This window comes from Choloepus didactylus, chromosome 2 (genome assembly GCF_015220235.1).
Source record: "Choloepus didactylus isolate mChoDid1 chromosome 2, mChoDid1.pri, whole genome shotgun sequence".
Taxonomy (NCBI): Eukaryota; Metazoa; Chordata; class Mammalia; order Pilosa; family Megalonychidae; genus Choloepus; species Choloepus didactylus.
Window position 1 is genome coordinate 189,772,948 of NC_051308.1, and position 22,072 is coordinate 189,795,019.

At 40.5% G+C, this 22,072-nt stretch overlaps 1 protein-coding gene across 1 annotated transcript in view; it reads left to right on the forward strand.

Moving 5' to 3' along the window:
• The window catches only part of C8B (complement C8 beta chain), a 47,852-nt gene that overhangs the window by 11,954 nt on the left and 13,826 nt on the right, over positions 1 to 22,072 (forward strand). The window contains exons 4-8 of the mRNA XM_037827105.1: positions 1,123 to 1,264; positions 4,268 to 4,400; positions 13,504 to 13,701; positions 16,972 to 17,212; positions 18,996 to 19,124. Of these exons, the coding sequence (XP_037683033.1) occupies positions 1,123 to 1,264; positions 4,268 to 4,400; positions 13,504 to 13,701; positions 16,972 to 17,212; positions 18,996 to 19,124 (843 nt within the window). The remainder of the gene's footprint in view (positions 1 to 1,122; positions 1,265 to 4,267; positions 4,401 to 13,503; positions 13,702 to 16,971; positions 17,213 to 18,995; positions 19,125 to 22,072) is intronic.

Consider the following 22,072-nt stretch of genomic DNA (forward strand, 5'->3'; position numbering starts at 1 on the left):
TAGCACAAAAATAAGAGTATTTTGACTCAAATTGTCTAGATGGCAGGCCCAACTCTCTAGATTCACTGTACCCATGTGGACTGTGCTTAGGGATCTTTCAAGAAAGAATTAGGGATCCATAGAGCAATTTCTAGGGCTTATTGCAAATGCAAAATTCAATCTAATAAATCTGAGAGACTTTTTTACAGTGTGTCTATGGACTCATTATAGCCAGTGTTCCATGATTCTGACCAAAGTCATAATGGTTATTTGGGCAGGCTTTAGTTTAAATGCCTTGTAAGAAACATCTGAAGACCAGATTGTTATTCTTCTGCCTTTAACATCCCAAGAGCATTGGTTAAAAGCAACCAGGCATATCTAAGGAAACAGGGTGACCTGTCTTTATCCCCCTGGAAAATACAGATAGGAAAGTAAGTCAAATCACTGGGAAAAGAAATTTAAGGTAGCAAAAGGAATGCAAATAATTTTTCACAGTCCAAATGGTTATAACATTGCAGCTAGTGTGGGTTAGGAAAAAAAAAAAATTGGTTAGAGAGCTATAGATTCCAATCCTGCTGCAAATATTTCTAGCACTATGATCTTGGCCCACAAAACACTAACAGTAGTGATGATAACACGTACACAGTACTGTTCTATTTACTCATTTACATTCCCATCAACCCTGTGGGGTAGGGATGATTTTCTATTTTGCAGATGAGTAAATTGAGGCAAGGGGTTTAGGTAACATAGGAAAGATCACACAGCTGATCACTACTTGCAGAACCCACCAAACCCACCTCCTCTCCCCAGCCTCATGGAGGAAAGTTCAGACTTCTCTCCTGTCCAGCTACTTCTTCCTCTGCTTTCAAGCACTTTCTCCCCAACCCTTCTCCTTACAGAATCATTCCACTAGTCTCCCTACAAAGTGTTTTCAGAAATACAACTCTGGTCTCTTTTGGAGGGAAATAGGGATAGAGGAATAAGCTGTTGATGCCAATAGTGGGTGCCCTGATACATGAGCACTAATCAAGCCACAGCATTACAGGCCCAGCAAAGCACCTGGCACATAGTAGATGCTCAGGTGAGCTTGCTGCCCCTCCCTGACAGCATGCAACTGTGGTGAATATCCTTTCTCTATTTCAGGGAGGTGCGTTAACCGCAGGCTTCTTTGCAATGGGGACAATGACTGTGGAGACCAATCAGATGAGGCCAACTGTAGAAGAATTTATAAAAAATGTCAGCAAGAAATGGAACAATACTGGGCAATTGGGACTCTGGCCAGTGGGTAAGTTACTATCTTTCTACTGTGTAGCTGGAAAGGCACAATGTTAAATGTTAATCTGGGGAACAGAGAGGGAGGAAGCAGGTAACAAACAGAGTTCCTCTCTTTCCTCATTACCAAAATGAATGTAGTAACTATGGACTGTAATTAACAGTAATATTTTAATATTCTCTCATCAATAGTAAGACATGTACCACATCAATACTAGGAGTCAACAATGGGGCAGGGGTAAGGGATATGGGATATTTTGGATTTTCTTTTATATTTTTCTTTTATATAATTTTTTTTGGGGAGTAATGAAAAGTTTCTAAAATTGATTGTGGTGATGATGCACAACTATGTGATGATACTGGGAGCCACTGATGGTGTACTTTGGATGGATTATATGGTGTGTGAATATAGCTCAATAAAATTGCATTTAAAAACCCTAAAAAAATAGCATGTTAGGCAAATAAACATATTATTCTCAAAAAAAAAGAATGTCGGGTGAGCAGATGCTTCTGGCTGCTCTCTGAAGACAGTTCCATGAGCTGCAGGAGCTTGTCCAGTGACCAGACAGGGGTTCCGAAGTGGGGCTGGTGCAGGGACAGGGGCAGACGAGGCAGAGCTGTGCATGGAGACCAACTGTGCTCCTGCAGGAGGGTTTGAGGTGAACACTTATTTTAATGTCTGCCATGTGACTGTGTTCAATGCTTTCTAAGCATCTTTTGAATCCTATTAACAACTTGCGAGGTAGGTTTTATCTATTTCTGGATCCATAGGCCCCAGTATAGGGCCTGGCCCAGAGGAGAGGCTCCAAAATGGTTAGTAAAAGAATGGATTTCCAGGACGGGTCTGGAATCAATCTGTATTTCAAGTTTCTGGGAAACTTTTAGTTGGTTCAAACCTCCAGTGAAGTCAGAGAGGCGAGGTGACTCTTCCAAGTTTGGAAGGGGCCCCCTTCTTTAACCCTGGTGCTGCTACCTCCACCCTACTTTCCTGCCAAATTCTGCAGCATCATAGCCTGCAGGTGGAAGTCAGACCCTCCCCTCTTAAGCATTAAGAATCCATAGGATATGACGCACCCTGGGGAGCAATGACCCTGAATGGAAATAAAAAATAAAAATCAAACCTTGATCCTTAGAGGGTGTTATTAGAGAGAGGATCTGCACATGGGAGCCTCCTCTCAGGATCACCTTATAAGCTGGTTCTTATAATCCAACCTCCACATCAGGCAGCTGAGGCACAGAAAAGTTAAATGGACCTCCAGGGGTGACACAGCTTAAGGGTGGCAGAGCCCACCTTCAAAGCCCAGGTAGTACAGCCCCACTGAAAGCTGTGTGAGGGGCCAGAAGGAGCAGCTCACCGGCCAGGAGACCTTGACCTTGAATGAGGCACTTAATGTGGCGTTCTACTTTTGTTCCATGTAGACGAAAACCAATAATACCCTTCTTCTTTCAAAGTTTAGTGAGAATTGAATAAGCTAATGTGACTGTAGTAAACTTATAAGTGAGAAACAGCTTGTGTGGTGGGAAGAATACAAACATTGGACCTCCAACCCTGGCCCCACCAATTGCTGCTAGCAAAGAGGCTGTGGGTCAAGCAGTTTCCCTCCCCGTTCCTCAGTTTCTTCATCTGTAAAATGGGGATAATAATAATATCTACCTTATTAGATGGCTAGGAGGATTAAATGAGCTAATATGTGTAAATTGATCAGGACACTGTCTCCACACAGTAAGTACCATGTTATATTTGTTAAATAAAATAAAGAAATTTACATTATTGTGGTATATGAGGATCTGTCATGGGAAAGAGTCTAAGACAATTCTGGTTAGGGACAGAACCAAAGCTGAAAAGAAGCTTAAAGGAGACAGAGCTGCAACTAGTAAACAAAGGACTTTCAGTAATCAGAGTCCATCAAGAATGGAGGGCTGCTGTAGGAGAGAGGGAAAATATTTATGTTATTATATTACATATTTATATATAATAATATTCCATGTTATCCATATCCATAATATTCCATATTATCATTATATATTGTTATTATATTATATTATGATTATAATATATATATATTATTAAATAGAGGCTAGGCTTCCCTCCCCTCTAAAATGAAATAATAATACCTACCACAGGGGCATTAAATGAGATGATGCATGGAGCACCCTTCCCACACACACACACACACATAAACACACAGTGTCTGTCACCAATTAGACCCTCAGGAAGCAGTAATTACTTTAAATGTGTTTTGTGATAGGGATGTATAGAAATTAAGAAGAAAACTACCACCCTCAAAGAGTGTACCCAGTGAGGTCAAGACACACAAATGAGAATAAACATTTATCACATACCACCAGTGTTTTGAGCACTGAAATACTGACATGTAATCCTCACAACAATGCAATGAGGAAGGTATTTTTGTACTCCCCATTTTACAGAAGAGGAGACTGAAGCATTTTACAGAGAGAAGTAACTGGTTTGCCCAAGGTCACATCATCAGTAAGTGGCAGAATGGGGACTCTGGCTCCAGAGTTCATGTCTTAATGATTTTGCTATGCCAATCTCATAAGGAAACGTAATGGTGCAGGACAATAAATGCATAATGAGGCAAGCAGGGCATATCCTAAAGGCCTCTGACCTGGTTTTGTTGAAGATTTCAGGTGTGACAGATATCAGCTAAGGCTTCCCACAACTTTTCACAACAGCAAAGGCTCCATCTTGAAAGACAAATAGGAGATAAAGCAGTGAATGGTTGGAAGGGTATTCTTGGCCCAGGGAACAGCACGTATACATATAAGAAGAAGCCAAGCAGATTTGAGGAAGCATCTCCAAATGGCTGGGAACTAGGGTGTATGCTTATCATTGAGCATAGAGAGAGATGAAGCTGGAAAGCTGTTTTGGGACCAGATCTAGGGACTTTGAGTGCCGTGCCAAGGGGTTAGGGTTTCGTTCAGTAGGGTCTGCCAATCAAGTTAACACAACCTGAAAACCTAACACTTTCATCCTCTCTGTGCTTCCCTACAGGTTAAATATGTTTACAAACCGTATGGAGGGTCCAATTCTAGATCATAGGTATTATGCTGGTGGATGCTCCCCCCATTACATCCTGAACACGAAGTTTAGGAAGCCATATAATGTGGAAAGCTACACCCCACAGGTAAGTGGCAGCAGGAAGCAATGGCAAGGCAATGGAGGGATAACTGGACATGGAGTCAGATAACGGGGATTCCAGGCCAGGTCTACAGCCTGCTGAGTCTGTGACCTCAGCTGCATCACTTCTTCTCTTTGAGATTCAATGTCTTCATATGTACAATGGGCTGTCCTTTCCTCAAGATGTTGTGCTGAGGATGAAGTGCTATATCTAGGACCAGTGGTAGAAGTTGTAGTAACAGTAGTAATAGTAACAATAATGGTAATAATAATAGGTACTGTGGGATAGAACTCTAGTTTAGAATTTGGAGTCATGCAGACTCTGTGTAATCACAAATGCTCTGAGCTTCTGTTTTCCTTATTATTGATTGGGAGTTATGAAGGTTCTATCCTGCAGGTTGAGGATTAGTAAGATAATGTCTGTAAAGGGCTTAGAAAGGTGTCTGGTTTAATGTTGAATCCTCAGGAACCATTAACTCTTGCTATTGTTGTTATAATTACCAAGTCCTTGCCCTTTGGAAGCAAGTATTGTTCTAAGCATTTTGAACTATAAAACCAATGTAGGGATGAATAGCAGGGAAACTTCTGGGGAAAACAGTGGAGTGGGGAGCTCCAGAACTCAGTCATTCCACCAAATGGCTACTAAACAGGCAGGAACTCTCTGAGACAACTGTTTTGGGGTTCTGAAGGCCCAAAGAACACTGTACAGCATCCAGGGGAGAGCTGGAGGAGGAGTCTGGTAAACTACGGGGTAGAACAGTGAGTTGCTCTGTCTGTGTGACAGGTAACTGGTGCCCATATCCCACTCTCATGGGCTGCCTTGGGGTCCATTCACTGGCTAGGTCACTTCAGACAGAAAGGGATATAAAAATCCTCTTCCTTGAGAACAGAGGTGGGTACGAACTGATCATTGATTACGGCTTATAACTTGCGAAGATGGACTGCTGGATCCCCAATCTGAGGCACAGTTTCAACCCACCCCAGACAAAGGCAGCAGCCGCCATTGTTTCAACCCTGCCCCCAATAAGGGTGGAGGCAGTGGAGATTTAAAGGTGCAGTGCTTCCCTCAGGGCTGCGGGGACAGTTGGCAGATGGGCTGCATTTGCTGAGCAGGCCAGGAAGGCTCAGCTTGGGGAAGCTGTCAAAGAGGCTTTTGGCTTTTTTTCCTAATCCCCTTGCCAGGGCATTTTGGAGCAGGTGCACACCCCCTTCATGGGTCCCTGGGAAATACTGCCTTGGAAAAGTCCTCTCCAGGGTGACACTCCTCCCAGAATTTGCCCTCCAGGCAAAAGCAGCTAGAGGCAATAAAAGGAGTATAAAAACTATAGAAGCCAAACAAAAACAAAAAAGAATAGATCAAAATTCCCAGAGAAGGAACAGAGGAAAGGAAGCTTTCTCCTGGAGGTGAAACAATTGCATAAAAAGTGCACATAAAAACTTGTACCACTAATCCAAGGCAAGAGCAGATGAAGACCAGTGTATGGACAGATAAGTGGAAAACTGGGGACAAAAATTAGATGAAGAATAGGGTGGGATGGAGGGGATGGAAAGATTTAGGCGTTCTCTTTTGTTTTTATTTTTATTTTGGAGTAAGGAAAAGGTTCAAAAATTGATTCTGGTGATGAACACACAACTGTATGATGGTGCTGTGAATAACTGATTGTACACTGTGGATGACTGTAGGGTGTGTGAATATATCTCAGTTAAACTGTATTTTAAAAAAAGAGTAGATGAAGAAGGACACAGAGAACTTGAATAATATAATAAATGAACTAAACATAACAGACATAAGCAGAACATTGCACCCCAAACAGCAGGATATACATTCTGCTCCGGTGCTAACAGATCACTCTCCAAGATAGACCACATACTGTGTCACAAAACAAGTCTCAATAAATTTAAAAAGATTGAAATTTAATACAAAGCACTCTCTCTGACCATTATGGAATGAAGGTGGAAATCAATAACAGGCAGAGAACCAGAAAATTCACAAATGTATGGAAGTTAAACAACACACTCTTAATCACTGGGTGAAAGAAGAAATTGCAAGAGAAATCAGTAAATATCTGGAGATATATGAAAATGAGAACACAACATCTCAAAACTTATGGGATGCAGTGAAGGCAGTGCTGAGAGGGAAATTTATAGCCTTAAACACCTACATTAAAAAGGAAGAAAGAGCTAAAATCAAAGATCTAATTGCACACCTGGAGGAACTAGAAAAAGAACAGCAAACTAATTCCAAAGCAAGTAGAAGAAAAGAAATAACAAAGATTAGAGCAGTAATAAAAATAATTGAGAATTAAAAAACAACAGAAAGAATCAACAAAACCAAAAGTTGGTTCTTTGAGACAATCAATAAAAGTGACAAACCCTTAGCTAGGCTGACAAAGAAAAAAAGAGAGAAGATGCAAATAAATAAAATCAGAAATGAGAAGGGACACATTACTCCTTACCCCACAGAAATAAAAAGGATCATAAGAGGATACTGTGAAAAACTGTATGATAACAAATTAAGACAACTTAGTTGATATGGACAAATTCCTAGAAATACATAACCTACACTGACTCTAAAATCCCTCAACAGATCAAATATGAGTAAAGAGATTAAATCAATCATCAAAAACTTCCCAACTAAGGAAAGCCCAGGACAAGATGGCTTCACTGGTGAATTCTACCAATCATTCCAAGAAGAATTAATACCAACCCTGTTCAAACTCTTCCAGAAAATTGAAGAGGAGGGAACTCTACCTAACTCATTCTATGAAGCCAACATCACCCTAACACCAAAGCCAGACAAAGATACTACAAGAAAAGAAAATTAACAGACCAATTTCTCTAATGAATATAGATGCAAAAATCCTCAACAAAACACTTGCAAATTGAATCCAGTGGTACATCAAAATAATTATACACCGTCATCAAGTGGGTTTTATCCCAGATATGCAAGAGTTGTTCAACACAAGAAAATCAATTAATGTAATACACACATTAACAAATCAAAGGGGAAAAAATACATGATCATCTTGATTGATGCAGAAAAAAACATTTGACAAAATACAGTATCCTTTCTTGGTAAAAAGACTTCAAAAAATAGGAATAAAAGGAAACTTTCTCAATGTGATAAAAGGCATATTTGAAAAGCCCACTGGCTAACATCTTATTTAATGGTGAAAGATTGAAAGTTTTCCCTCTAAGCTCTGGAACAAGGCAAAGATGCCCACTGACATCACTGTTATTCGACATTTTACTGGAAGTTCTAGCTGGAGCAGTTAAGCAAGAAAAATGAAAAAAAGGCATCCAAATTGGAATGGAAGAAATAAAGCTTTCACTATTTGCAGATGACATGATACTATATATATAGAAAATCCTGAAAAATCTACAATAAGACTACTAGAGCTAAAAAAACAAAAACAAAAACAAAACAAAGCAAAACAAAAAAACTAGTTCTGCAGACTGGGGGGGGATACAGGATCAACACACAAAATCAGTAATGTTTCTATACGCTAATAGTGACCAAGCTGAGGAGGAAATTAAGAAAAAAATCCATTCACAATAGCAATTAAAAGAATCAAATATCCAGGAATAAATTTAACCAAGGATATAAAGGACCTATACACAGAAATTTACAAAGCATTGCTAAAAGAAATCAAAGAGGACCTAAATAAATGGAAGTACGTTCATGCATTGGAAGACTAAATATTATTAAGATGTCAATTCTACCCAAATTGATTTACAAGTTCAATGTGATCCCAATCAAAATTCCAACAGACTGCTCTGCAGAATTAGCAAATTTACTTGGAAGCCAAAACATCTTGAAGAAGAACTAAGTTGGAGGACTCACTCTTCTTGAGTTTAAAACATTACAAAACTATAGTTGTAAAACAGCAAGGTACTGGCACAAGGATAGATATATTGACTAACAGAATCAAATTAAGAGTTCAGAAATAGACCCTCACATTTATGGCCAATTCATTACTGACAAGGCAGCCAAGTCCACTCAACTGGAGAAGAAAAGTCTCTTCAACAAATGGTTCTGGGAGAACTGGATATCCATATGCAAAAGAATGAAAGAGAACCCCTGTCTCACACCATATACAAAAATTAACTAAAAATGGATCAAAAACTTAAATATAAGAACCATCACTATAAAACTCCTATAAGAAAATATGGGGGAGCATTTTCAAGACTTTGTGTTAGTCAATGGTTTATTAGACTTTATATACAAAGCACAAGCAATGAAAGAAAAAATAGATAAATGGGACTTCCTCAAAATTACAAACTACTTACAACACAGGACTTTGTCACAAAAATGAAGAGTCAACCTACTTGTGCTGGTTTGAATCTGTTACGTACCCCATAAAAGGCCATCCCTGTGGGGGCAGACCTGTTGTTGGGTGGACCTTTTGATTCGGTTGTTTCCATGAAGATGTGACCCCACCCATTCAAGGTGGATCTTAATCCCCTTGCTGGAGTCCTCTATAAGAGGATAAAAGGCAGAGACATTTTGGAGGGAGCTCAGAAAAGCTAAGAAAGAAAGCTCTGAGAGAAAGCTATTGAAACCAGAACCCACGAGAAGAAGGACCAGCAGATGTTGCCATTTGCCTTCCCATGTGGCAGAGGAACCTTGGATGCCATCAGCCTTTCCTCAGAGAAGGTATTTACCTTTTGATGCCTTAATTCAGACATTTTCATGGCCTTAGAACTGCAAATTTGCCACCTAATAAATCCCCATTTAAAAAGCCTACCCATTTCTGGTATACTGCATTCTGGTATCTTTAGCAAACTGAAACACTACCTAATAGGAGAAAATATTTGGAAACCACATAGCTGATATGGGTTTAATATACAGAATATATATAGAAATCCTGCAACTCAACAATTAAAAAACTACCCAATTAAAAAATGAGCAAAAGACTTGAATAAACATTTCTCCAAAGAGGAAATACAAATGACTAAAAAGCACATGAAAAGATGTTCAACATCACTAGCTATTAGGGAAATGCAAATCAAAACCATGAGACACCATTTCACACATACTAGAATGGCCACTATTTAAGAAAAAGAAAACTACAAGTGTTAAAAGGTTTATGGAGAAATAGGAAAACTCATTCATTGCTGGTTGGAATGTAAAATAGCGTAGCCACTATGGAAGACAATTTGGCAGTTCCTCAGGAAGCTAAGTATAGAATTGCCATATGATCCAGCAGTCCTGGTACTAGGTTTATACTCAGAAGAACTGAAAGCAGGGACTCAAACAGAAATTTTCACACGTATGTTCATAGTGGCCTTATTCACAATACCAAAAGATGGAAGCATCCAAGTGTCCATCAACTGATGAATGGATAAACAAGGATATGTGGCATAGATGTATGAAGGAACATTATTCAGCAGTAAAGAGGAATGAAGCCCTGAGGCATGTAACAACATGGATGAGCCTTGAAGACATCATGTTAAGTGAAACAAGCCAGGCATAAAAGGACAAATACTGCATGATCCCATTGTTGTGAAGCAGTTATAAAAAGCAAACTCAGAGTTAGAATCTAGAATATAGGTTACCAGTAGATAGATTGGAGTTAGAGAACAGGGAGTTGATGCTTAACTTGTACAAAATTTCTATTTTGACTGATGGTAAAGATTTGGAAATGGATGGTGGTGATGGTAGTACATTATTATGAGTGTAATCAACAGCACTGAAATATATAGGTGAATGTGTTTTCCAGTTTGCTAATGCTGCTGTTATGCAAAATACCAGAAATGAATTAGCTTTTATAAAGGGGATTTATTAGATTACAGATTTCCAATTCTGAGGCCATAAACATGTCAGACTAAGGCATCAACAAGAGGATACTTCCACTGAAGAATGGCTGATGGCATTCGGAACACCTCTGTCAGCTGGCAAGGCATGTGGCTGGCATCTGCTAGTCCTTTGCTCCCAGGTTGTGTTGCAAAACGGAGTTCTGTAAACATCCTTCTGTCCACAACTTCAAGCATCTCTAAGCATCAGCAAGTATCTGGGTCTGTGTCGGCTCTTAGCTTCTCTTTCAAATACTCCAGTGAACTAATCAAGGCCCACCCTGCATGGGTGGGGCTACACCTCCATGAAAATAGTGCAGTCAGAGGTTTCACCCTAATCAGACTAATCATTCTGCCCCTACAAGATTGCATTAAAGAATATGGCTTTTTGGGGGACATAATATATCCAAACAACACAATGTGGTTAAAAGGGAAAACTTTAGGTTGCATAATAGAATAAAAATTAAAAGATAAATATTGGACTGTACAATACAGTGAACTCTATTGTAGACAATGGACTATTCATAATAGTACATGAATTATAATATATGGTGGTAAAATAGAATGATACATGGGAAAAATCCACCTAATGTAAATAATGGACAATAGAATTATTTTACTTCTCTTTCATCAACTGTAACAAAGCTAACTACTGTTAAAAATAGAACAATTAGATTTTAAAAAGTGCTATTCATCAATTGTAACAAACATTCCACACCAATGAAAGTTGTTAATGTGGGGTGGTATATGGGAATCCTGTATTTTATGCATGATTGTTTTGTAAACTCACAAATTCTCTAATAAAAACATGTATTATGTACAATAATGAATAACTTTTCTACATACCAACAATAATCATTTAGAAAATAAAATGGAGAAAAAAAATAAACAGTGTCGGTCTGAATTATGATTAGCATACAAACTTCAAAACAAGTCCCACAGAGTGGGGTTCAGAATAGACATTGTTACTGTACAATGCACATGCTTGAGATCTGATGGGAAGAGCATGGGGACAGAACTGTTGCATCCTAGGTCTACCTCTGCCACGTGTCACAGTTTTACCTTAGGCTAAATTCCTTTTCCACTGTGAGCCTCAGTTTCCTCTTCTGTAAAAGGAGGAGGCTTGAGCAGAAGCTCTTGATGGTAGTTTCCACCTCTAATATTCCATAGTTCTTATGGTTAGGCTGCCACTTTCCTTCCTCCTCCCTTTATTCCGACACTCCCCACCCCTTTCCACACACACTTATTGACCAAAAAGAAAAAAGTAGACTTGGGCAAAATATACTCTCCACCAAAGTGCTCAGTGCCATCCCCTGAGTCTCTGCTTTCAAGGGAGGAACCGTTTATCCTCCAGGTTAAAGCAGCTCCTAACCCAGATGTGAAATATAATCTCCTTTCTCCATTGCCAACATTTTTCAAGCACTTACCCTGTGCCAGGCCCTATGCCAGTGCCTGTATTCCTGTTTAAACTGAATCCTCCAAACAAGCCTAATGGGAGGGGAAATTATTTTCTCCATTTTACACATGAAGAAACTAAGGCATAGAGATGTTAAGTCAATCGCCCAAGATTACCTAATTAAAACTGGCAGCATGGCACTCAACCTCGGGTTGCCTTACTCCAGACCACACTCTGAATCACTTCTGCTTCTCTTTCATGGCAGTGAGGTGCTGTGCCCTCTTCTGGGAATTGTAGGCATCCAGAGGCCGATGGGAGTGGGGGTGGAGATGGTTCAGGACTGGTCCCTCCAGGCCACTGAGGCGGTATACACGTCCCCTGCGCACGGGACTGTGAGTACGTTTTGAGCAAACAACTCTTCTAAGTTCTAAGAAGTCACTTTACCTCTGCTGCCACTGCCCTTGACCCTCACCAGCTGTCACCTGCATTGCTCGTGCAGCCTTCTCCTGGCCTGTCTCTCCGTTCTTGAACTTATCACTTCCAGTCTAACCCCCATGCTGCCCCACAGAGATCCTCCCGAGATGCAGCTTCTGCCTCTTGGCTTGACAGATTCATGCCAGCACATTTTCCCACAACACCTTTCCCTTCCCCTCGCTCTTTTTGTTTTTAATTTTTTCAAAATTGTGGTAACATATAGAACACAAAATATCCCACGTTGATGATTTTTAAGTGTACGCTGAAGTGGTATTAATTAAATTCACAATGTTTTGCTACCATCACCACCATCCCATCCATTACTGTGACTTTTGCATCAACCCAAACAGAAACTCTTTACCTATTAAGCAAAAACTCCCCATTCCTCCTTGCCCCTGGCCCCTGGTCACTTCTAACCTACTTTCTGTCTATGACTTTGGTTATTCTAGATATTTCTGTTAAGAAGAATCACACAATATTTGTCCTTTTGTGTCTGGCTTATTTCACTTAGCATAATGTTTTCAATGTCTGTCCATATTGTAGTATGTATCAGAACTTCATTCCTTTTTACAACTAATAATATTACCCTGTGTGTATTTACCACAATTTGTTTATCCATTCATCTGTTGATGGACACTTAGGTTGTTTCCACCTTTTGTCTATTGTGAATAATGCTGCTATGATCATGGTAATACTAGTATCTGTTTGAGTCCCTGCTTTTAATTCTTTTGGGTATATACCTAGAAGTAGAATTGCTGGGTCATGTGGTATTCTATGTTTAACCTTCTAAGGAATCACCAAGCTGTTTTCTACAGTGACTGCACCACTTTACATTCCCACCAACAATATATGAGGGTTCCTATTTCTCCACATCCTTGCCAGCACTCGCTTTTTTCCATTTTGTCTGTTTGTTTTCTAATAATAGCCATTCTAGTGGGTGTGACGTGGAATCTCATGGTGGTTTTTGTTTGCATTACCCTGATGACTAATGATGTTGAACATCTTTTCATGAGCTTATTGGCCTTTTTTATATCTTCCTTGGAGAAATGTCTATTCCAGTCCTTTGCCCATTTTCCCCCTCACTCTTGCATCCTCTGATGTAACTGCACTTCAGTGTTTGTGGATCCTGGAATACATCCTGCCCTTTCCCACCACCATGCCTTTGTCAAAGCCATGCCCACAGCCCAGAATGTCCTTCTGCAGCCCTGTCGGTTGAAATCCAAATCAAGCCCCAACCTCAGCATTTAAATCCCACAGTGCCAAATCTGTCTCTCCTACTCCATCAGGAGCCCTGGAGGAAGGTACACAAGTTGACCCCTAGGTATCTCTATGCAGAGCACTTAGACCAGGGTCTGGCACATCGGAAGAATACAATGGTCTAGCTTGTACTGAACTGACATTAAGTCAAAGGAAATAAGAAATGTTTTCTTTTTTATTCCTTTAGACCCAAGGCAAATATGAATTTGCACTGACAGAATATGAATCATACTCAGATTTTGAAAGTAATGTCATGGAGAAAACATCTAGCATGTCTAGTTTCAGCTTTGGTTTTAAAATACCTGGAATATTTGAAATTGGCCTTGACTCAGCAAGTTCTAATGGCAGAGAATTTATTAGACGAATCAAACGATTCTCTCACACTGTAAGTACACTTTTATTGCTTTTAAATTTATATGTATTCATTCGAAATTTCATTCCCAGAGATGTGTCTATATTCCACATTACTACCAATCCTCATAATCAATTATATTTTTGTTGTCATGAAAACTTTTTTTTTTTACAAAATATAGCCTGATCTTACATTAACTTACTTTTTAGCAGATACGGTGTTCTACATTTATTTCTCTCTCTTTCTAATTACCTTTTTTCTTTTGTTTTCCCCTAAGCTTAAGACTATAGCTTTGAAAGACCAAAACATCTCAGGAGAATTTTTAATCCATAAAAATCGTACTTCCATCCCAAACAGTTGGCTGAAATTCCTCTCTGGAATGTCAGCAAAGACCTCTTCTCCAACCATCCTTCTCCTTTTTCTCCTGTTTTCTTTCTGCTCTTTATCAGGTTTTCTTCCTGGGTTCTAACATCCCCACCTGTTTTTAATTATCTAATTTGTGGCTCTCTTTCCTTCTTACTCTACAATCGCTGCAGCCATCTCTTATACTCACCTCTTACCTCTACATGGATGTGCCCTGAGCCTTCCACACTCATTCTAACCTTTTTCTTAACTTCTGGATCCACACAGCTCACTCATCTGAGCATCATCTCCCGAAGGCCTTGCTGATACACCAAAGCTGATACTCCTTTTAAATTTTCTATCTGTGTCAATAGTACTTTTTTTCCTTACGCTTTTCCAAGCTAAGAACCTCAGAATCCCATTTGGCTCTCACCACTGCTTCATTTCCACATCTGTTGGCCACCGAATCCTTCAGTTATCACTCTCAAATATTTTTTAACCTAATTCCAATGCACATTTACTAGCCCAGGAACTTTCGCCTCTTGCTTTGTCCTCCTCAGGGTCTCCCTGTCTCCCAATGTCCCCCTTCAGTTTCATCTGTTACCTGAGAAATATTTCTACAATACTATTCTAATCATATTATCTGTTACCTATTGCCTGCAAGGCAAAAGTCAAACCCCTTTGGAGAGTAATTGGAATGGGAAGTAAAGGAGTATGATGTTGGAAAAGCAGGTGACAAGTAGATTTGAGGAACCTTGAATTCCAGGGTGGTGATGGTGCATTTTATTCTCTTGCCACTGAGAATTTCAACATGGGTGTGATATGATGGAAAATTAATCTGAGGGGAATATGGAGGAGACAACAGTGAAAGTCTATAGTGGTTCATAAGTGAAAAAAGAAATGAGGAGGGGCTCATAAAAGGTCTCTCTGCCTAATATCAAGCAGCAGAAAGTGGGTAGTAAACATGAATTAAACTGTAACTGTCTTTGCTTATCTTCCCTCATCTTCTAGGCTATAAGCTCCCGGAAGGCAGAGGCTGTTTATTTCATCTCCAAACTCAGAATAGCACCTAGGACTGAAATAGAGTGGTGAGGGATAGGACCGTCTAAAGGGAATGTACTTTCTTGTTAGGAGGGCAAACAAATGGTGCCATCCATTTACTCCCTACATTTCTCATTTCCTCTCTTTCTCCCTTCCCACCTCCCTGATTCAAACAAACAGTTACAGAGTTTTTATGCTGTGCTGGACACTACACTAGAGACTTAGGACCAAAAGACAAATAAAATATAATTCTTGCCTTCAAATTCACAGTCTAGTAGGAGTGGTAAACATATAAGCAGATGACTTGTTCATAATTTGTTTACATCAGTTATAATATAGCATGGTATACGCTGTAAAGGGAATGTACGCAAAATGCAGTGCAATCCTAGAGAACGGGAATCCACTTCCCCTTTTGTGTCTGGGGAATCCACTGATGGTATCAACTAGGAAGGGACAACTAAGTGGGGATTTAAAAGATAAGTAAGTATGTGTCAGGCAGAAAAGGGAAGGAAGAGCATTTCACTCAGAAAGAACAGCATATGCCAAATTATAACATGGACAAGAATGACGGGTTTGAGGAACAATGAGGAGTGGGATTAATGCTGATATATGGTGTGGTAGTAGAAAATAGTACAGTATAAGGAGGAAAAATTTAAGGTTGTAGAATTGAAGCCAGAGATGCTATTGCCAGACAGATTGTAAAGGTCTTACATACAAACTAAGGTAGCTGATTTTATTTTGCAAGCAGTGAAAACTATTGAAGGGTTTTGTTTTAAACCCAGAGGGGTCTTATTGTAAAATTTTCAGAGTTTTAGGGAGTTAGCTTTGAGAGGAGCATTGAAGGCAGGTTAGAGATAAAAGGGAAAACAGCGGGGAAGCTTTTATAACGACTCAAGCAAGAGGAGATGAGGCCTGAAAGAGTCAGAAAACCTGGTGACTGTCTAGGTAGGAGAAAGGGGAGAAGGAAGAGGGTTGTGCTCAATGGGGCTGGACTAAAATGGGATGAGAGTCAGGCAGGGAACAAAGTGAGCAGACCTCTGTGATTGTCACAACTAGAACTGACATGCCCTTATCGACCACCAGCCAAGGGATAGGTCAGACAGGCTGAAAGTTTTAGGGTTGGAGCATCTCCTTCCCTATCTCCTTTTCCTCTGCCTACACCCTGGTGTAGGAAGCTATCACCTCAGGTTACAGTAGTAGCTCCTGGATGGTTGTACTGCATCCAGCATTGCCATCTTTCAGTCCATCCCATACACCAGGGGTCACCAAACTTTGTCTATAAAGAGCAAGATAGAAAATATTTTAGGCTTTGCAGGGCCATAGGGTCTCTCTGGCAACTACTCAACTCTCTTGTTGTAGCCTGAAAACAGCCTTAGACAATATGTTGAAGAATGGACATGGCTGCGTTACAAACAACTTTACAATAACAGGCACCAGATTTGGCGTGTAAGCTGTGGTTTGCTGACTCCTGCCATACACTAAAATGTCTAGCCTTCCTGAAGCACCACCTTTGCTCTTTCTTGAGTGGCTTTTCTTCCCAGAGTTTAAAAGGCATAAGCAAAGAGTTTGCTTTTGCAGATTAGCAAATCCTGTACAAGCGGCTCCTTGGTGACACCACGTCAGAACAGCCTCATGCGTTTCCACTGCTCTCTGCTTTGACTGTTTCCAGTTACCCTTTTTGTTCCTTATTCATGATGGAGGTGAGTTAAGAGCCAGCTCTTCCAAGCTGAAAAGGACATCGGAATATTTATGAGAAATGAAAGCTTATCAAAGAGGCCATCTTCCTTCCAGTATCCTAAAGGAACCATAAGAGTGATGACCCCAGGCCAAGAACATCGGATGGTATTTGTAAAGTTCATCTTCTCGTTCCACCTTCCTAATTTTAAAGGTCTGGTTTTCCCATGTTGGTATTTCATTTAGAAAAGCGTATTTCTGCACGCGCGCTCTGACCTTGAAGTAGCGCGTTACAAGCTGAAACCCAGAGGCCTCATGCTCCATTACGAGTTCCTTCAGAGAGTCAAGCAGCTGCCGCTGGAGTACAGCTACGGGGAGTACAGAGATCTCTTCCGTGATTTTGGGACCCATTACATCACAGAGGCCGTGCTTGGGGGCATTTATGAATACACGCTCGTCATAAACAAAGAGGCCATGGAGAAAGCAGGTACACCGCCCAAGGGACCTGCCTTTCCTGATGGGGCACATGTGAACTCTGAATTGGTAGGGAGAGGCTGACATTTGTTGGTGGGGGAGGAGTCATAGGTTGTCCTAGTTTTCCTTCCACCCCCTAGCTACACCTTCACAATCTCATTTGCAGAGTTTTCCTTCTCTTAGCAACTCTTTCAGTCTCGTGACTTTAAATACTTTCCACAAGCAGATAACTCCCAATTTAAATATACATCCTGGATCTCTTCCTTGCACCCGGTACAATGGCTTCCTGGGATGTTTCCATTTTAATCTAAAAATCTAATCACAAACTTAACATGCCCCAAAAAGATCTTTCACTTTTCCATAGTCATCCACATCTCAGAAATGGTTCCATCATCCAACCAGTGGCTCACACCAAAAACCTAGGTGTCAATATTGATATTTTTATTTCTTTTTATTCTGTAATAAGTTCAGCATCTCTAACTGCAAATCTTATTTTATCTCCATCTTTACTGCTACCACCTTAGGCTCACCTGAGGTCAGTGCGTCTCAAACTTTAATGTGCAAATGAATTACCTGAGAATCTTGTTAAGAGGTAAATTTGGATTCAGTTGGTTTGAGGTGAGATCCAAGAATCTGCATTTCTAATAAGCTTTGAGGTGACGCTGATCCTGCTGGTCTTTGGACCACACTTTAACTAGCAGGCCCCAGATTACTGCAGTAGTCCCATAACTGGTATTCTAGTGAACTGCACTAGTTCATAGTTTGCAGAAACAGAGCCAGGGTGTGATTACAAGCAGTGTACCTTTCAGAGGACACATGGTGTGTAATGTAAATTCATGTCAGTATGGCCTCAGCTTTGCCAATATCAGAGATACCTTTTTCCATATCAGTGTTTTCAAATGTGCTTTTCATAGCTCCTCAAACTGCTACCTACAAAAGGACTCTGGAGTCAATTAAGTTGGGGAAATGCTGTATAACATATCCCGCTCTTGGAGTTTCACAAAGCACACTGTAGTAATATGACCACATCATCTTTCTGATCCAGCATGTATCATACTTATTTAACCCCAAAAGTCCTCTTCTGGTAATACCTGCTGATATCTTATGGGATATGTATTTCAAGGAATATGCTTTGGGAAAAACTCATCCACACCAACCATGTAAGATAGCACAGTAGTCAGAGTTTCTCTTCTTTCCCTGCACTGGCCTCAAGTGCTTACAAATCACAGCTGAAATTCCAAGGAGACCAGGAGGGGAGGATGCCAAAGGGAGAATTAGGGAGGAAAGAAGTAGGAAATGGCCCCAGAATGAAGAAGAAATAAGGGAAATGGCTTATGTATTAAGCCCTGCCTCTTTGTCAGGCAATATATCAGGCGATTCTTATGCATTGCCTCCATTGATCAATTAACTAGCTCTTTCCACTCCATAAAGATTAGAGGGGGTGAGCCAGGGGAAGGGGATGGATTGCCAGAGCCTCTGTGCTCAGTGGGTCTATCCTCAGAGACAAAGATGAGTCAAATTATAGAAAACGACTTCTCTTACTTGGAGGGCAGCAAATACCCTCAGAATTTGGGGAGGGGACTGAAAGAAGAGGCTGATGCTAATTTCCCATGAGGTTTCTGCCTGGTGCTGGTAACTGCTGCAGTAAATAGAGCTGATAACCCATTTATTGGAACCTGAGTCCCTGTGGGGCTACATGACATCCAGGAAAAGCTAGGCTTCTGGAATCGATGGAAGGAAAAGGGATGGGGTGAATTACCTTTTAGTTCATGGGTCTCTTTCCTTGCTTCTTTCAGATTTCACTCTTAACCATATCCAGGCCTGTGCCAAAAATAATTTTAAAATTGGTGCTGCCATCGAAGAGATCTACATCAAGCTGGGTGTGTCGAAGGGTTCGTGCCAAGCGATTCTGAGGGAAATAGATGGTAAGTGGCAAAGGAGTATGATTTCTGTGTTTACAGTCTTTCCCTCCCTACTGCCTCTCTGTCCCAGTCTTTAAGCTAAAGACGGGGTATTCCAAGGTAATTCAATTTAAATAATAATTCATCCAATTAAAATTTATTACTCTCCTATGTGCTAGAATATGAATATGAATAAGATTGACTTCCTATCCTCATGGTGCTTGCATGAGATAGACAAATAACTGAAGAAACAATGACAAGGCAGTGATAAGCCCCACAGTCTGGGACATCAGGGTAGGCTTCCTGGAGGAGGGAGCTTTTGAACTGCAACTTACAGAGTAAAGTATCAAGACTGATAAAAAAAAATAATAATAATAATCTAACAATGGAAATCTGCCCTGGGGCCTGGGAATTGGCCTGGTTAGTGATCAGATTCTTGGGTAGCTGGAAGGTGAAGAGGGTAGGGAAGGTAGGTGAGAAGGCTAGTCTTATCTGAGATAATGAGTGATATGGAGACTAGAAGAGCAGGCAAAGCCATAAATCACGACTCAGGCCCAAATGGGAGGGGAGACCATATCTAAAGAGGGTATCCAGGGTAGGGGGTGAGTCAGGGGTAGGGGGCCAGGTATCTGAGGGCAGGGAACTTGGAACCAATAAAAGCAAGTTGGAAATCAACACAGTCAGTGAAGTAGGGGAAAGAGGTTGAGAAGGAGAGCTCCAACCCTCTGACCCCTTCTACTCCCCAAGCAGCTCTGCATTTATCTGCTCTACATGTAAGTCTTGTGCCTAAGGTTATATTTGAAGAAAGAGCTCCACGGCTGAAATGAAACAAAATAAAACAATCACAAAAATTAATTGCTGGTCTAGAACAATCTCTTCTGCTTGTGACTGACTTGTTGGTACTGGTTTTGGTGGGGCTGGGTCATACATAGAGAGGAGTACCTAAAACATAGATACTGTTTAAAGGAGACTTGTAAAGCAAACCTCCACCCAGGACCTTAAATAGAACGTTACTGAGCACCCCAGAAAACTCTGCCAATCACAATTCCTCCATTGCTTTTTGAAATAGCCATGAACCCAACTTTTGTGTCACAATTTCCTTCCTTTCTTTGTAGTCTGACTATAAATACACACACACACACACACACACACACACACACACACACACACACACACACATATATATATATGACCAATATGGGTTAGTATTAACTGTTTTTGAGTTTTATGTGGATGGAATGTGTTCTAGTTTGCTAATGCTGCGGAATGCAAAACACCAGAGATGGATTGGCTTTTATAAAACGGGGGTTTATTTGGCTATACAGTTACAGTCTTAAGGCCATAAAGTGTCCAAGGTAACACATCAGTAAGGTAACACATCAGTAATCAGGTACCTTCACTGGAGGATGGCAAATTGCGTCCGGAAAACCTCTGTTAGCTGGGAAGGCATGTGGCTGGCATCTGCTCCAAAGTTCTGGTTTCAAAATGGCTTTCTCCCAGGACATTCCTCTCTAGCAAGCTTGCTCCTCTTCAAAACGTCACTCACAGCTGCACTCTGTTTAGTCTCTTTGAGTCAGCATGTTTTATATGGCTGCACTGATCAAGGCCCACCCCCGAATGGGCGGGGCCACACCTCCATGGGAACATCTCATCAAAATTATCATCACCCACAGCTGGGTGGGGCACATTCCAAGCAAATCTCTGCCCCACAAGACCACAAAGATAATGGCATTTGGGGGACACAATGCATTCAAACCAGCACAGAATGTAATCTTTTCAGTCCTGTTGATATCACTCAACATCATTCCATTTTATTGCATGATCATAACATTATTTGTCCCTTCTACTTTGATGGGCATTTGGGTTATTTCTTGTTTTAAGCAATTGTGATTGATGCTGCTATAAACATTCTAACAAAATCTTCTGGTACATATGTGCATGTTTTCCTCCAGGGAATATATCTAGGAGCAGAATTGCTGGGTTATAGGGTATGTACTTTTTCTACTTGACTACATATAGCTAAACTGTTTTCTACACTCCCACCATAGTATATGAGATGTACTTTGTTATGATGCTCAGAGCTAAGTAGTCACCTTATACCAGCTCTTTTGGCATTGGGCACAAAGACAAATAAAATGAGTATAACTCACTGATATGACTGAAGGCTTTCTGGACAGCTCTGAGAAATCAAAATATGATAATGATTTTATAACGGCTACTGGGTAGTGAGTATCTACCACAAGCCAAGCTCACCCTCTTCATATTTTTCCCTCTTTGTCATCTCACACAAAAAGGTGCTGTAGCTTAGAGCTTGGGTTGAGCAGTCTGTATTGATTTTCTTCACCTCTTGCGCCTCAGATTTCTTATCTGTATAGTGGGGGGGGATCATATAGTTCCTATTTCAAAGTGAAGATTAAATGAATTTATGCATGTAAACACTTAGATTAGTGGCTGACAGATAATAAATGATCAATAACTATTAGTTATCATTGTGCAATTTATTCTTTACGTGGTTCCAGAGGATCCACCTTGTAGATGAGGAAAAAAGAAATCTCACACCGTATGTGATTTGTCCATGACCGCAAGGCTAGATGAAGACAGCTGAGATTGGCAAAGGTGTGCAGAGTCACTAGGCTGAAGGGGATGAATTGAATTTTCAGTCCCATGGGCTCTACCACACTCCACCCCCAGAAACTAACTTGGTGAGGTGAAAATTACTGGAACAAGGAGCGGTGTGTTTGAAAGCAGGTAGAACTTGTTTAAAAATTGGCTCCGTTAACTTACTACCTTTGTGGGCCTTGGCAAGTGACATAACAATTCCAGGTATGACTTTCATCATATATGATGCTCATATATTGATGATCATATATTGGCTGAGAGCCAATAATAATGCTCTCAGGTTAAAAGAAAATATTATAACATATCATCTGTCTATCAATCGATCCATCAATCTATAATGTTCTGTCAACTAT